This window comes from Cydia pomonella, chromosome 22, assembly GCF_033807575.1.
Source record: "Cydia pomonella isolate Wapato2018A chromosome 22, ilCydPomo1, whole genome shotgun sequence".
NCBI lineage: Eukaryota > Metazoa > Arthropoda > Insecta > Lepidoptera > Tortricidae > Cydia > Cydia pomonella.
In genome coordinates, this window is record NC_084724.1 from 12,516,039 (window position 1) to 12,531,472 (window position 15,434).

Sequence of the window (15,434 nt, forward strand, 5' to 3'; positions counted from 1 at the left end):
CTAAATCAAGCAGTTTTTCTAGGGCATCAGACATAAATACATCAGGCGTACTGTCAAGTGTTTACATGAGCACTCTATGGGTCAGTTACATATACTCAAAGGCATACAACGCCCTTTGAATCCAACATAATGACGCCTTCAGGGTACTGTTGGGACTGCCTCGTTACTGAAGCGCTTCAGGGATGTTCGCCGCGGAACGAACTGACGACTTCTATGCCATCAGGCGTTAGCAAATAACGCCTCTGTTGTGCCGGGCAGTTACAACAGTATATTCGAGGATATAGCTGACAGGGTGAAAAGTACCTTCCTGATATTTTGGGTTCAATTAATTATACATAAATAAGGTAGTAGATAAATAACTAACGTAGACGTAAGCCAAACTAAAAATTCTACGGATAAAATTAATCTGAAATAAAGAATGAATAATAATAAACGTAGTGCACAGCACTAATTGCTCTGTCAATCACGGAACCCAAGCTCCAACGTCGGTGAGCAGGCTGGGGTGTGCTCAAAGCAGTCATTGTTCCGACACTCACTCGCCGCTCAACGCTGAAGCACAATGAACAAACACGTGCTTACGAGCTTATGTTTGCCTGCTATTATCGACTGTTTATTAAAATATGATAGATTGAAATTGTTTGTTAGTTGAGGATGTTCTGAAGTAACAGAATAACGAAAGCTTCTATTAGATATACCTATGCAGCCACAGCCCCCGTATCTTAGAAAATCCGAGATTTATTTGCATTTAGTTGTAGGTGATTATTAGGCAGGTGACATTAAATCGTATATTAATGATAAATATCTGTTGTAATTTTGTTTCTATTATCGCAAAGCAGCCTCGGCCGCGCAACAGCGCGATGACGGACGTAGGCCAGATGGACAAACGGCTTCATGGGTGTACGGGTCATACTTAAATAAATTAGAGTACATTTTTTTTTTTTTTGAAAAAGTTCGAACATACGCAACGCTATAGTGGCACTGTAATTTGACTGTTACTTAGCTCCAATAGGACTATTCATATCCACTTTTGCATTAATTCGTCCAGGCGAAAATTGATGAGAATACAATTACTAAAATTAGTCTCTCTGGAATCTCAGTCCCGTCGACAGTGATCAAGGGAACCCCGTTAAACATAAAACTAAAAATGTGACAACTAAATCATCGCACCATATGGAATGCGAGATTACATCACTGTGCACAAACTATTAAATCTTTGAAGTCTTTTGTCAGAATGTTAACACCGTTTGTAAATGTTTTACGATTTCTACTAAAAAAAGTTAAAGTGAAAAGAGCCGGGACATTAAAAAAAGCTTTCAATTAAAAAGATAGTGACAATAGTGCCAACATTAACGTTCCTGCGTTTGATATCCGATAGTGTTGAACACTTGAAAGTGGCGGCAAAAAGCAAAGTGACACTTGAATAAGGCGGGAACTAATATAAAGAGGAGCTCTTTTTTCTACACAAAGACCAATGGTGTTCACTGTTCAGTGCACTGCCCCATGTTTGGGAAATAATCTCATTCATTAATCATATCGACGCCGTTAATTGTGCCGAAATTCTTACCATATTTATAAAAACAGTACAAAAAGTAAAATATAAACAATTGATCCAATATAAGTATTAAAATCGAAACCCAATCACACCTATTAAATAATCTGATATAATTTCGAATTGCATCCCTACTACTTGAAGGGATATGTTAGTTGCGACATGGTATTAGTTGACAAGAAGTTATCTTTTCCTTGTAATCGACATCCTAAGTACCGTAAAACCACTCAACTATAGTCCAATACTGCAACTATGGTCCACAAGTTCAAAAGGAAATTAAGTATATTCTATACCAATGTTCCATTTAGTTTACTCCTAGTTTTACCTTCCATTTATTAACATACTTTGCCTTAGAACTACAAAAATATAGTAAAATACACACCTGAACGAAAAAAATTGAGTTTATTTGTGGACCATGGTTGGGAGCTGTGGACTATAGTTGGGTGGTTTTACGGTAGTTAAAGTAGTCAAAATATAAAAAGTTGTATTATAAGCTTAATTACTTTCAATACAACATCCCTCAGAAAATATTGATCTAAAATATTTATACGAAAGAAGAGTTTTTTTTAATCACTCATTAATTTTGTTGCTTGTGTAAACCTCACTTACTTAATCATTCAATCATAAGTATAAATTAGTAATTGAATCCGAAAATTATTGACAACGGCCTACTCTGCAAAGTGACAATACGTGTTCTGCCAAATGAATATTACAAATCGATGAATCACACGAGCAAATTGCAATGAAATATTCAAATAGAAATTAAAACAGGTGTTTCGCTAAAACGTTGTCATAACCGACTATTAGCATAAATTTGATTGGAATGATATTGTTTATGCAAACTATGAAGGTGCGGTAAAATTTACATTTTACATTGTTTTTATTAACATAATATGCGCAATACGCATGAAATTTTAATTTAGTGTGATGAGCAGTGTGACTAATTTAGTTAAAGGGGCTCACTCAAGTGACGTAACGGGCTGTCAGCGGCGACAGATGATTGCGGGGCGCGAACACGACTTGATAACGAAATAAATTAATCGTAACACGTGTAAACTATTTGTTAGATAAACCCACAGCGCGCGATACGGAGGGGCATCTGTTTATTGGACTGTTTATTTTAATCATTACGAATAAACATGACATTTTATTGAATTGAGCGCTTAATTGGTGCAATCTGGGCTTATTTTGGTTGTTTAAATACAGACATCAAATCTCCACCGCCATTAGCGTCAAGCGATCATTTTACAGTCGCGTTTTACGTCCCTTCTTCGGTTTACACCCGCCTTTTTCCTTCCGAACGCTTTAGAAATTGTTTATAAATGGAATCTTCTTTGTAAATAGACAGAGATTTTTAAGTGGTTTTCTTGCGTCTTAAAAGACGACACTTATCAATTGTTTGTTTGTTTGTTTAAACTTTATTGCACAAATTTACAAAAAGAGTACAAATGGCGGACTTAACGCTTTGAGGCATTCTCTACCAGTCAACCATTGTCAATCATCAATTGTCTTCTTACAATGCTTCTCTTTTATTTTCAGAATATCGGGCGAAGTCAACCAAAGCCCTTGCGGGTCAGAGTCAACGTCAAACTCGCCACCAACTTTGCTCCAAGACGCGTCATTGCCGGCGCTTTTAGTGTCCGGGGCGTCCACCATTTTCCAGACCACGACGACGGCCGCCAACTCTGCGCTGAACGCAGCTGTAGATAGCCTATGCTTGCCTGGTAGCTCGGAGGTGGATTGTAGTTTGACGAACGGATGTGCGACGTCGCTCGGGTTAGCGTTGCCGCTAACGTCAACCGGTGGCCTCTGTACGTCTACCTCTTCGCCATCGGCGGTGGCCTGGTTGATGAATGAGGATAGCACGGGTAAGCATTATGTTTTTAAAAGCTGCATTGATTCACCCACGCGTTCGCTTCTGAGAGCGAACGTGATCAAATGCAAAAATCAAAGCATGTTGTTTAAAAATGTACAAGCGCTTGAACAAAACAATCATCTTGTTAAGAAATTAACATGCAGTCCCGCTACGCAGTTGTTTAAGCTCCTAAATACTGACATTGACTGTTCTGTTTTTTGTTCTGGATTACATTGTAGTAGGTACTGTAGGTACTCGAGTATTTCCTATGTTAAAAATCTACATCGGGCTTAATATCGCCTTCAATTTTCTGCAATAAAACTGCGCACTAAGCAAAAAAGTCTGCTATAACTATAAATAATAACTAGTATTATTCCATTATTCCTAAGATTCACGATTTTGAAATATTGTCAAGGATAACTTTAGCAACTTTGCTTTCCTGCTCCTATATAACCTGTATGTCTACTAAGTGACCATGAATTTAGTCGAATATTTAAATGCTGAATTCTGTATATGTAGTAATATTATTTATGTGTCCCTGGTCAGGCGGTGGCGTCAAGAGCGAGGTGCGCAGCCCCGGGCTGTGCGAGGCGGACGTGGCGCTGTACGGAGAGGCTCTTCCGTACGACCAGTCCACGCTGCCCTACCAGTATTACAACAGGTAACCTATCTATCTATGCTACCCTGGCAGTTCTGGGTGCACTACTTTTCTAGTAACCAGACAGTGTTCGTGGTAGGCATTCAAGTATCATATTATCCATCTATGCTACTCTGGTTATACAAGCGCCTTTATTAAATTCTTGAATTTGAACTAGTCTGGGGGCGTGCTCTGCAAGCTTCACAACATAAATACATGACATAAATACCACTGAGTCCCTGGTAAATATAAAACTGTGAAATTATGTGTGCACCTAGATTGTTCTTGTTTTTAAAGGGGCTGTAGACGAAGAAAGAAACGACGCGGATGTGTCTGAATATGTTTTTAGAATTCCACAACAATCTTTCTCATAAACTCCGAAACGCGTATGTTATATATAGCTCACGCTATAGCTTTACTGGAAGAGGTAGATTAAATGTCCAGCGAGAGTAAAATGAGTTACACACTGACCCCTAACGAATAAAAACCGGCCAAGTGCGAGTTGGACTCGCACAGGAAGGGTTCCGTACCATTATTCGACGACCGGTTTGGCCTAGTGGGTGCCTGCCTACGAAGCTGATGGTCCCGGGTTCAAATCCTGGTAAGGGCATTTATTCGTGAGATGATCATGGATATTTGTTCCTGAGTCATGGGTGTTTCCTATGTATTTAAGTATTTATATATTACATATATATATCGTTGTCTAAGTACCCTCAACACAAGCCTTATTGCGCTTACTGTGGGACTTGGTCAAATTGTGTAATAATGTCCTATAATATTTATTTATTATGTATTTATTTATTATTATCTTAAAAACGGTCACCCATCCAAGTAATGACCCCGCCCGACGGTGATTGAATGAGAACCTCGAGATTGGAAAGAAATATTTATTTTATTCTGTTTTAAGTATTTGTTGTTATAGCGGCAACAGAAATACATAATCTGTAAAAATTTCAACTGGCTAACTATCACAGTTCATGAGATACAGCCTGGTGACAGACGGACGAAAGGACGGACAGGGGAGTCTCACTAATAGGGTCCCGTTTGACCCTTTGGGTACGGAACCCTAAAAAGTAACGCCAACACATCAAATCCATCTACCGCGATATTTACGATAAAACAGTTATACTGCTTACTATAAATGAGAAAGTAAATAAATGTTAAAACGGGCGGAAAGGGCTTGCAACGTAATCCGTCGCGAAGTTGGCTTCAGTTTGAGGTTGAACGTTCGGATTTGAGGAAGCCTTAAAACGGCTGACATATTTCTCAACAGAAACTTTCCATCAATAAGTACAACGTATGACAATGAAATCGGACGTTCACCTTACTGTTTTGCCCGTGCACGTATTTATACGTGATATAAATAAACGCATAGTAAAATCGGTTTGTATTGAAATTCTGTCCATTATCCTTTTTATCCAAAAGATAAATAATAAACGGATAAAAATGCAAAAATGGACTTACCCTTTACTTCCTATCACTGGTCCTTTGTTCTCACAAAATTCCCGACAGTTCAGCTATGTCTTTGTCTCTTCTTTAAGGAAATCCATTTTCTTTTTTTTCTTTTTTTTTTTAATGGCTTGCTATTGATTGCCAGCGTCATGTAAATCCATTTTTTTTTTAATTTTTGTGATGGCACTCGTATTATCAATTCAATTGACACTTTATATTTCTTCTACCTCTTGCCGGACAGACGTCGACTGTATCCAACAACAAGTCCGTATATACAACAAGCCGGAAGGGGGCCCATTGATTAACAGTCCGGTCTCATTTCGGCACGTGTCTCCCAACAGTCGGTCCGAATGCCAAAACTATCCATGTCCCGCTTACAGGCGGCCTTAAACCGCAGAGTTGAACGCCCAATAGGTATTTTTACGTCAGCTATCTAACCCAGCATTACTTGCCGTGGTAGTCTCTCAGGCTCCATGTGATGTATGTTAGTTTTTTATATTGTTGTTTGATGACTCCAGTTCAAGCATTTTACTTCATTTTTCATATGAAACGTGATCGTTTGTTTGCAGCATGCAGCAGTATGGCGGCGGCGGCGCGGCGTCTTCGTACGTGGGCTCCACTCTTTACAATCAGCCCTACACCGCGTACCCTCCCGCGCACAACTCTAATAACAGGTATACGGGTTGCCACAAATACATCTATTTCACTGCAAACATGCTAAGTTTGCTACTTGGCACTCTTGGCAGAGACAATGTATAGCCGTACCATACTTTATGTGTAACTTGGCGGGCAACTTAGCATGGACGGACTCTATGGAAGTACCTATGAGTAGACCAGTTGTACGCAGCGTCCGTGTAGGTATGTCAATGGTCATAGTAATAGGAAGAAACCTTTAATTCTTCTCCTCCTATGCTGTGTTGAATAGGTACGTTAGTTTTTTTTCGTATGGCTTTTTGTTACTCTAGTTCAAAGATTTACAGTTTTTAAGTACTGTACCGCTTCTTTAGTTAAGGTGGTAAAATCCTCTACTTGCCCATGGTATTTGGTTAGAGGACAGTCAAATACTGTGTGGTGTACGGTCTACTCGGGTGCTCCACACCGGCATACTGGTGAATCGCACCAGTTCCATTTGTGCCATAGATAGGCACAGTTTCCAACTCCCGTCCTTATCCGATTCAGCATGCACCAAATGCGTCGGGGCTCCTCAAAGCCAGCAGGTCTGTCTTGGTATTAGGCTTGGAGACGTCGCCAGGGAGAAATCTTGATTCCCATTCAGATTCCCAAGACCAAGTACGTTAGTCGAAGCTATTAAAGATCCAGTGTATAAACAACGGCGATATATTTAAATGACTGAGGCTGAGTTTATAACTTAAAAGGCAAACGTGCTAACTTTATGTTGATCGTAACAGGTCGTCGTGCAAAGCGACGCCGACGTATCTGAGCTACGGCGTTGGCGGCGTGAGCTCCGTGCCGGGCTCGGGATTCGGCGCGCAGCCCTCACCGTACTACCCCTCCTACAACGGAAGCCTGACACAGACCTTCCCCCAGCAAGTAAGTGTCTGAGCTACGGCGTTGGCGGCGTGAGCTCCGTGCCGGGCTCGGGATTCGGCGCGCAGCCCTCACCGTACTACCCCTCCTACAACGGAAGCCTGACACAGACCTTCCCCCAGCAAGTAAGTGTCTGAGCTACGGCGTTGGCGGCGTGAGCTCCGTGCCGGGCTCGGGATTCGGCGCGCAGCCCTCACCGTACTACCCCTCCTACAACGGAAGCCTGACACAGACCTTCCCCCAGCAAGTAAGTGTCTGAGCTACGGCGTTGGCGGCGTGAGCTCCGTGCCGGGCTCGGGATTCGGCGCGCAGCCCTCACCGTACTACCCCTCCTACAACGGAAGCCTGACACAGACCTTCCCCCAGCAAGTAAGTATCTGAGCTACGGCTAGGGCTCTGCTACTACCCCTGCTACAACGGAAGCCTGACACAAAGTTTCCCTCAACAAGTAAGTATCAGAGCTACAACGTTGGCTCTGTGCCGAGCTAGGGGTTCAGCGCGCAGCTCTCACCCTACTACCCCTCCTAAAATGGAAGTCTCACACAGACCTTCCCCCAACAAGTAAGTGTCTGAGCTACGGCGTTGGCGGCGTGAGCTCCGTGCCGGGCTCGGGATTCGGCGCGCAGCCCTCACCGTACTACCCCTCCTACAACGGAAGCCTGACACAGACCTTCCCCCAGCAAGTAAGTATCTGAGCTACGGCGTGGGCTCTGTTACTACCCCTGCATAACGGAAGACTGACACAGACTTTCCCTCAACAAGTAAGTATCAGAGCTACACCGTTAGCTCCGTGCCGAGCTCGGCATGCGGCCCTCACCCTACTACGCCTCCTACAACGGAAGCCTGACACAGACCTTCCCTCAGCAAGTAAGAGTCTGAGCTACGGCGTCGGCGGCATCGGCTCCGAGCCGGGCTCAGGGTACGCCGTGCAGCCCTCACCCTCCTACCCCTCCTACAACGGAAGCCTGACACAGACCTTGACCCAGCAAGTAAGTCTATGACTTGTCTTCCATCTAGAGTCGCACTTAAGCTTCATACTGTTTCATAATTTGTCACTTCTAAGTCGATGTAGAGTTAGTTTAGGCGTAAACTCTACCCTGTGCCACAACCATCACATATGTATGGAACAACAAAGCATTTAATTTCTATACCATTTCGTACCTTGCACAACAGTGACAATAAATATTGAAAGTCGCTAGTCGTTGTGACAAGGTACAAAATGGTACGGAAATTTACCTTCATGACCGTATGTAGATAGCGCTAGGATGACGCTAGACAGCCACGTTTACTACTACGAGCTACGGAAGGCTAATGAACTGAGACATAATTCTACATTGCGCTGTTGAGAAATATATCTATATATGTTTATCTCTTCGTACAAGTAGGTACTATGGTACTATGTTCTATAAACTTCTGATACCCTAATGTCATTATTCATGATCGTCGTTGTCCTACTACCCCTTCACAGAAGTCACCTTTCCGCAGCAAATTATTTCTTTCTCATTTCTTATACCCTAGTAGCTTAAATACTAGTTTGAAAGAATTTGACATACATTGTATACGGTTAATCAACCGAAAAGACGCTGTATGTGTCATATCTACCTACCTCTTTTGTGATTCTTAGACCCTGGTACAAAGCATGACCTAGATTTAGGTACAATGTAGGTGAAGAAGGCAGGTTGAGGCAACGAGGCTCCTGGATATATTTTATTTTATAGTAATTGGATCCTGGAGGCCATTCTTGTACAGACAAGTTCATAAATATGTATACATTTCTTCACCTTAATCCATTGTGATAGGGTGAAAAAATGTATACATATTTATGAACTCGACTGTACTCTGCGTGATTTTCACATACTCTCCTTTCTAACAGGACTATAGCAGCTACGCGAGCAGCTACGCCGAGCACAACGTCGCCCAGTACAGCGGGTACTACGCAACGCCCAGCTACTCTCCCTACCATGCAGTTAGCTCGCCCAGCAGCAGCGGTAGCGCGGGTCACACGTCGTACCATCTCGGTGGTGCGTTATCAGGTACCTAAACCTCCTCTGTTTTCAGATCTCCTGGTAGTTGGTGGAACTTGACAGTGAAACTCCTCTAATGTCATACATATGTTTGTACCTAGTTGTATAAGAAGAGCTCTTTGAATATAAGAAGTCCTAGTAATAAATCGACCACAAGCAGTGCACATGCCAATCCTTACAAAAGCGATACACTTAATTGACCCTCGTTTTCTTATAGCATTAGAAACGATGACACGATCTTCACCTGTCTTTCTATTGAAAAACGCTTTAAAAAATAACTTATAAAACCAAAAGATTGTAAATGAACATTTTATATTTTTTTATTTCTATTTTTTCATTTAAAATCTTAGGTTTTATAATATACGATGTCAGGCTTATTGGCTACAATAGTCCTGTCAGTGATGATAGATCGATCCCAATAGAGCGTGGCATTATTTTATATTATTATTAAAATTAGTTACACGGCATTACCCACAGTATTGCTTCTAAAGCACTGCGAACTTCAAAACATTTATAATAATTTTTAAGAAAAAAAACCGACTTCACTGAGGGAGACCGGCGAAAGAACGGTTATTGTTGATTTTGGATTTCATACAATGAAATTAAAAAGACTTAATGCCACTTTTTTAGATGTAAATGCTTGATTTGTTAAAGAAAATACAAGAATCACTATATGCATGCCCTTCACATTTGAAGAGTTCCCTCGATTCGTCATGGATCCCATCATCAGAACTGAGTTTTAACAAAAAAGGGACCAATCAGTATATATATATCAATTCAAACAAAAAAATAATTTTCAAAATCGGTTCATAAATAAAGGAGTTATGGAATAACAAACATAAAAAAAACATAACATAATTGATTACAGCCTCTTTTTGAAATCTTGAAGTCGGTTAAAAATACAAACATATACTAACAAAATACAAAGATAATAGGGTACGAGAAAACATTTAAACATTGGATATACGACGTAACAGCGGCAGCGCGGCTCCGTAACGTTGTCTGACTGGGCGCAGCAGGATTCGGCAGGTTATAACGATATAAAACTACGGAACCCTAAAAAGAACAGGTATCCTTTTTCGTACGTTAGAGATTTAATAAACAGCGACAACTAAAGTGGCCAAATATATTGCAACGTGCCACGTGCCTAGATTATAATACGAATAAAGATAGGTAATGTATTTTCGACCACTTTTGCTGTCATTAGTAATCATTATCTTTTTCATGCTGACTGTACAGTATAAGGCTGAAAAGTTATATTGTATGTCTATGACTGAAAATATGACTGAAAATATAGCTGAAAAGTTAAACTAATACTAGCAGCGCCATCTATTGTCGAGTAGCATTATTAGGTACCTGCTATGTAACTGCAAAATGCAACATAGAGGGCAGGTTGGCCACTGGATTGGCTCTCTAATGCAGTAGTGAGTTTTCAGGAAATGCTATTTAAATAACTAAATAATTCCTCGTTCATCTTTAGGAAAAATGTATTATAGTTTATAAGAAAAGTGCGATCGAAATAAAATAGTCTGTTTTCAACGGATATAATGATAATAGGCTCGTCCAATCAGAAGTACTCCGTTTTGTTTATAGCCAATGACAAAACAAAACTTGTTTGATGGCGGCAGTGTTCTCGTTGACGAAAAAGAACTTGTTGCTAATGTCAGTTTCCACATCAAACAAAACATTGTATTTATTTTCTCTAAATTTATTACAGAGAGTACAGTAATTATACTTAAATTAGGTATTCACGAAAAGTGACTACTCATCACGTATATTTTACGTAAAAATTGACGACGCTGCACCTCTAAACTAGCACAAATAAAACCGTACCTATCTAATGTTAATTGTAAGACCCCAGCAAAATGAATAAAGAAAATGAAAGGCATCCAAATAAGCGTAGAAAAGTGGAGGAAAGTGATGAAGAAAGGCACAGCGACCTCGACGACATATATTCAGATGATTGGTCAGATACAGAGAGCGAAAGTGGTAATGTTATTACAACTTATTCCCACATTTCGTATGTTCTTACGTTCTTGAAATGTTACTTCTCTAAGGTCAGATTTTCGTATTGTTTCGAGAATTTAAAAATTTATTGCCTAAGTGGACCCTTCCTCTTTTTGTTCTGAATAATAAGGGTATTCTGTTTTGTTGCGTCCCTTTATACTAATTAGGATATAATTTTGTTCTAGAGTCACCATCGGCGATGCTCCCTTCATTAAATGACAACAATCCTCTATCACCAATCAAAAATGAAATACATGCAGCTAGCCGGAGGTGCAGAGAGAACTCAGGGTAAGACACTTATGTTGCAAGCAATTATTTAGATTATCTTTTCAAGTGGCATATGTTTAAAGCCCGACCAGAAATATATGATCATTGTCAGCAGGGCGCTGTTATTCTCATGTATAGGGTGACAGTTCAGTTTAGTATGAATAATTTAGCTCCAATGAAATTCCGCGATATGGTGTGTCATCATATATTACAGGTCAGGCTTTCGAGTTGTTCAAATTTTGATTATATATATTTCAATCAAATTAGAAATTGAAATGACATAATTGGTCAGGAGCTGATAGCATACCACTTAAACTTATTGTTATTAATTTTGGGTTTCCCCTTGTGCGTGTTTGGCAGGAGAGATTTTGCCAATGATGGTTCAAGTTGTACCATGCACATTAAGAATGTGCATACTTGGTGCATGAGTGCTCCAAGCAGTAATTAAAGTAGCATAGTCTAGTGTCTGAGAAAGAAAATGTATGATGCATTAAGGACAGACACACCATGATTCGGGATCCTCATGCTGTCAAATATCAGTTTTGATTTTTCATGAAAATTGTATTGACAGTTTACCATGCATGATTAACATCCACAAGCATCCACAATAAAATGTATCCGTACGGTGTCCCGTACGGACACATTTTATTTCCTGTGTTGCGACTTTTTTTCGGCATTTAAAGCAGGCGATTATTTTTCTTTCCTGTGTTGCAACTTTTTTTTCGAGCAGGCCTGCAAATCTTCAGAAAATTCGCGTTTGTACGGGACAATTTCATGGAATGCTCCTATGGTGTGTTGGTACATATGTGTGTAAGGTGTCCATAATGTCCAAAATTTAAAGATATATATACTGTGAAACATTGTACGATACATGTGCAAATAGGTATTTCAACTTGACATGACTCTTTGGTTATGTTTTAATGTATCACCAATCATTGTTAATTTCCTACTTTTTGTACTTGTATTGTAGTGTACTAGTATGGTACCATGATTATTATATGGTATTATTGAACATTTCCAGTGAAAGCACAAGCAGAACCCGCGGCCGGAGCCGGCGGAATACATCCTCGTCACCAGCGCAACATGTGCCCGAGCCCGCCACGGACCGGGTCTTCATCTGGGACTTGGACGAGACCATCATCATATTCCACTCGCTGCTCACGGGGACTTACGCTACTAAGTATAATAAGGTATATTTTTAGAGTTTTGTACACAGTGCTACAAACTATTCAAATAAATCTTGTGTTGTGCTGTATCCGTTGATCTCTTTGGTTTTGTAGTAAATACAATACAAATATTATTTATTGCACACCTCAATAATAAAACAATACAGATAGAAAACATAATCAGAAGCAGATCTAAACAACAAGTGGTCTTATCGCTAAAAGCGATCTTTTCTAGACAACCTTAAACCGACTTCCTCATTTGGCTGGCTGACACTTACGCAGATTTCCTCATTTGGCTGTCTGTCTGTTAAGACTCCTTTTCTCAACAATGCGTGAAGGTATCAAGTGGAAAGTAATATAACCTATAAGTATTTTTTCGTGGCCGACATCACGACAATTTAATTTGGTAGGAAATGACGTAAATATCCAATGTACAGGTCGATTCACAAAAAACTGGCACAATTGAAATTAATGAGTGAATGAAAATATCTATATGTGTATTGCATTCGCCAATAAAATGGTGGCTCTGACTGTACCCGTATACCGAGAAAGGTGTCATTCATACAATAAAAGTTTAGTTCATGAATCAACCTGAACATTTTTGTATGTCCTTTAGTTTTAGGAATTCAGGCGCAATAAAATGTAACATGTATTTTCAGGATACACAACAAATAGTACAGCTGGGATTCAGAATGGAAGAGATGATATTTAGCTTGGCTGATACACATTTCTTCTTCAATGATGTCGAGGTAAACATAGTTTCCATTTACAAAAATTTATTGCTACAATCAGGATTTAAAATAGCTTGTATTTTATCACAAAATTGATTACCTAGTCAATAGATATGAAACGACATATAGATATATGTAAGTTTCGTGACAATTCGATATTATGATATCATCAAGCTGATCTGATGATGGACACAGGAGGTGGCCAAAGGAACTCTGCGAATAAGCAACGCAACCTAATTAAGTTTGGGTTCGTTAGAATTGTCTTGATTAGTATTAGTTGCCATTAAAAGAAAAGTTAAATTTTAGACAACAACATAATCTCTCAAGCCTGTTTTACCCCAGGACTGCGACCAGGAGCACATAGACGCGGTGGCGGCGGACGACAACGGCCAAGACCTGTCGGCGTACAACTTCTCGTCGGACGGCTTCCACGCGGGCGGCGGCGCGGGCGCGGCGCCGGCTCTCTGCGCGCCTGGTGTGCGCGGCGGCGTCGACTGGATGAGGAAGCTCGCCTTCCGCTACCGGAAGATCAAGGATACTTATAATAATTATAGAAATAGGTACGTTTTATCCCAATTCTTCTGACATCATAGCTTAAAACTGAAATATCTACTTATAATGTTATTGTTATTAATTTCAGCGTTGGAGGCTTGTTAGGACCAGCGAAACGAGAACAGTGGCTGCAACTACGAGCCGAACTTGAACAGGCGACGGATAACTGGCTCACGTTGGCCTGTAAATGCCTCAATATGATTAACTCAAGGTACTTCCTCTAATTTGTTTATAAATACACCAACAATAGAATGAACCATGTGGAACCATGACATAGAATTATTATTCACTGGACCAAAATGTATACCAAATGCACACAGCTGCTTGAGGTACCTGGTACCTCGACCCGGGTACGTCCTTAAACTACGTCCAAAAGAGAGGTATGGGCATTGTGACTGTCATCTCGCTTTGTGTGGTAGGGCACAGCCAGTGGATGTCATTCCAGATCTAGAGCAGAGCCCAACTGGGGAAGTACCTTACAGAAAACCGCAGACAAATAACACTAGACCCTACTCATAGTGTTGTGTTCCTGTCGGTGAGTAAGGTTGCCAGAGCTCAACGAGGGGGAGGGGGGGGGGGGGTTTGGGTAGGCAACGCGCATGTAACTCCTCTGGAGTTGCAGGCGTACATAGGCTACGTAGACTGCTTACCATCAGGCGGGCCGTATGCTTGTTTGCCACCGAAGTAGTATTAAAAAAAAAAAAGGTACACTTGCTCAGGCTAAATTCAGAGCGCATTCAGCGTTATGCCTTGTACAAGTTTACAAGGCCTAGCTTGCGCGAAATCGTTAAAAGATACGAGTCGGGCAAACCCAGTCTCTTGTAATTTTTTCCTAAAAGAAGGTTGTTGTGCAGGGAGAACTGCGTAAACGTGCTGGTGACGACGACACAGCTGGTTCCGGCGCTGGCCAAGGTGCTGCTGTTCGGGCTCGGCGGCGTGTTCCCCATCGAGAACATCTACTCCGCCACCAAGACCGGTCAGTACCAATCGTCGTCAGGTTGTATCCAGGGAGAACTGCGTGAACGTGCTGGTGCCAGCGCTGGCCAAGGATACCCCATCTGTACGTTATTATACGAATAAATGCCGTAGTCAGGGGCACTATCCAGCTGGGGAGTGAGGGAGAACTGCTTGCAATATTGACCAGTAGTTACATTCTACGTCATTTTGTTTGCTTATTATTTAAAATCTGCTAAAAAAAATATAGCAAGGTCCCAGAGCCGCCAACCCTTACTTATTTTCTCATGACTAAAATGTATGGGATAATATAGTGTTCGTATGTATTTTTAATGTCTGCATACTTGGTTTATTGGTCCGAAGGCCATTTGTCCGGCACAGGGTGCTAAACGTAGGTACAAAGTGGCCCTAGTGAAAAAGGGTACAAGTCTCTGGCAGCGCAGGTGTAAAGGGGTGTAAGTTCCACGTAACACTTATGCCCTTATACACCTAAACTGCCAGAGACTTGTACCCTTTTTCACTAGGGCCACAGAAATATTACTAACTTTTATTGAATTCACATGACTGATTTTTATGTATAATTTAGAAAATATTGTAAAAAATTGATAATCAACATTTCCAGACCATTTCCGGCGGCAGTAACTTTTACCAGACGCCGGACAAATGGCCGTCGGGCCAATATAGCCAGTATG

At 40.9% G+C, this 15,434-nt stretch overlaps 1 protein-coding gene across 1 annotated transcript in view; it reads left to right on the forward strand.

The window, feature by feature from the left end:
* The window catches only part of LOC133530251 (eyes absent homolog 2), a 56,361-nt gene that overhangs the window by 36,812 nt on the left and 4,115 nt on the right, over window positions 1-15,434 (forward strand). Inside the window, exons 4-14 of the mRNA XM_061868130.1 lie at window positions 3,089-3,417; window positions 3,951-4,065; window positions 6,063-6,167; window positions 6,903-7,050; window positions 8,915-9,074; window positions 11,258-11,360; window positions 12,361-12,529; window positions 13,165-13,254; window positions 13,579-13,796; window positions 13,877-13,999; window positions 14,643-14,764. Coding sequence (XP_061724114.1) covers window positions 3,089-3,417; window positions 3,951-4,065; window positions 6,063-6,167; window positions 6,903-7,050; window positions 8,915-9,074; window positions 11,258-11,360; window positions 12,361-12,529; window positions 13,165-13,254; window positions 13,579-13,796; window positions 13,877-13,999; window positions 14,643-14,764 — 1,682 coding nt within the window. The remainder of the gene's footprint in view (window positions 1-3,088; window positions 3,418-3,950; window positions 4,066-6,062; window positions 6,168-6,902; window positions 7,051-8,914; window positions 9,075-11,257; window positions 11,361-12,360; window positions 12,530-13,164; window positions 13,255-13,578; window positions 13,797-13,876; window positions 14,000-14,642; window positions 14,765-15,434) is intronic.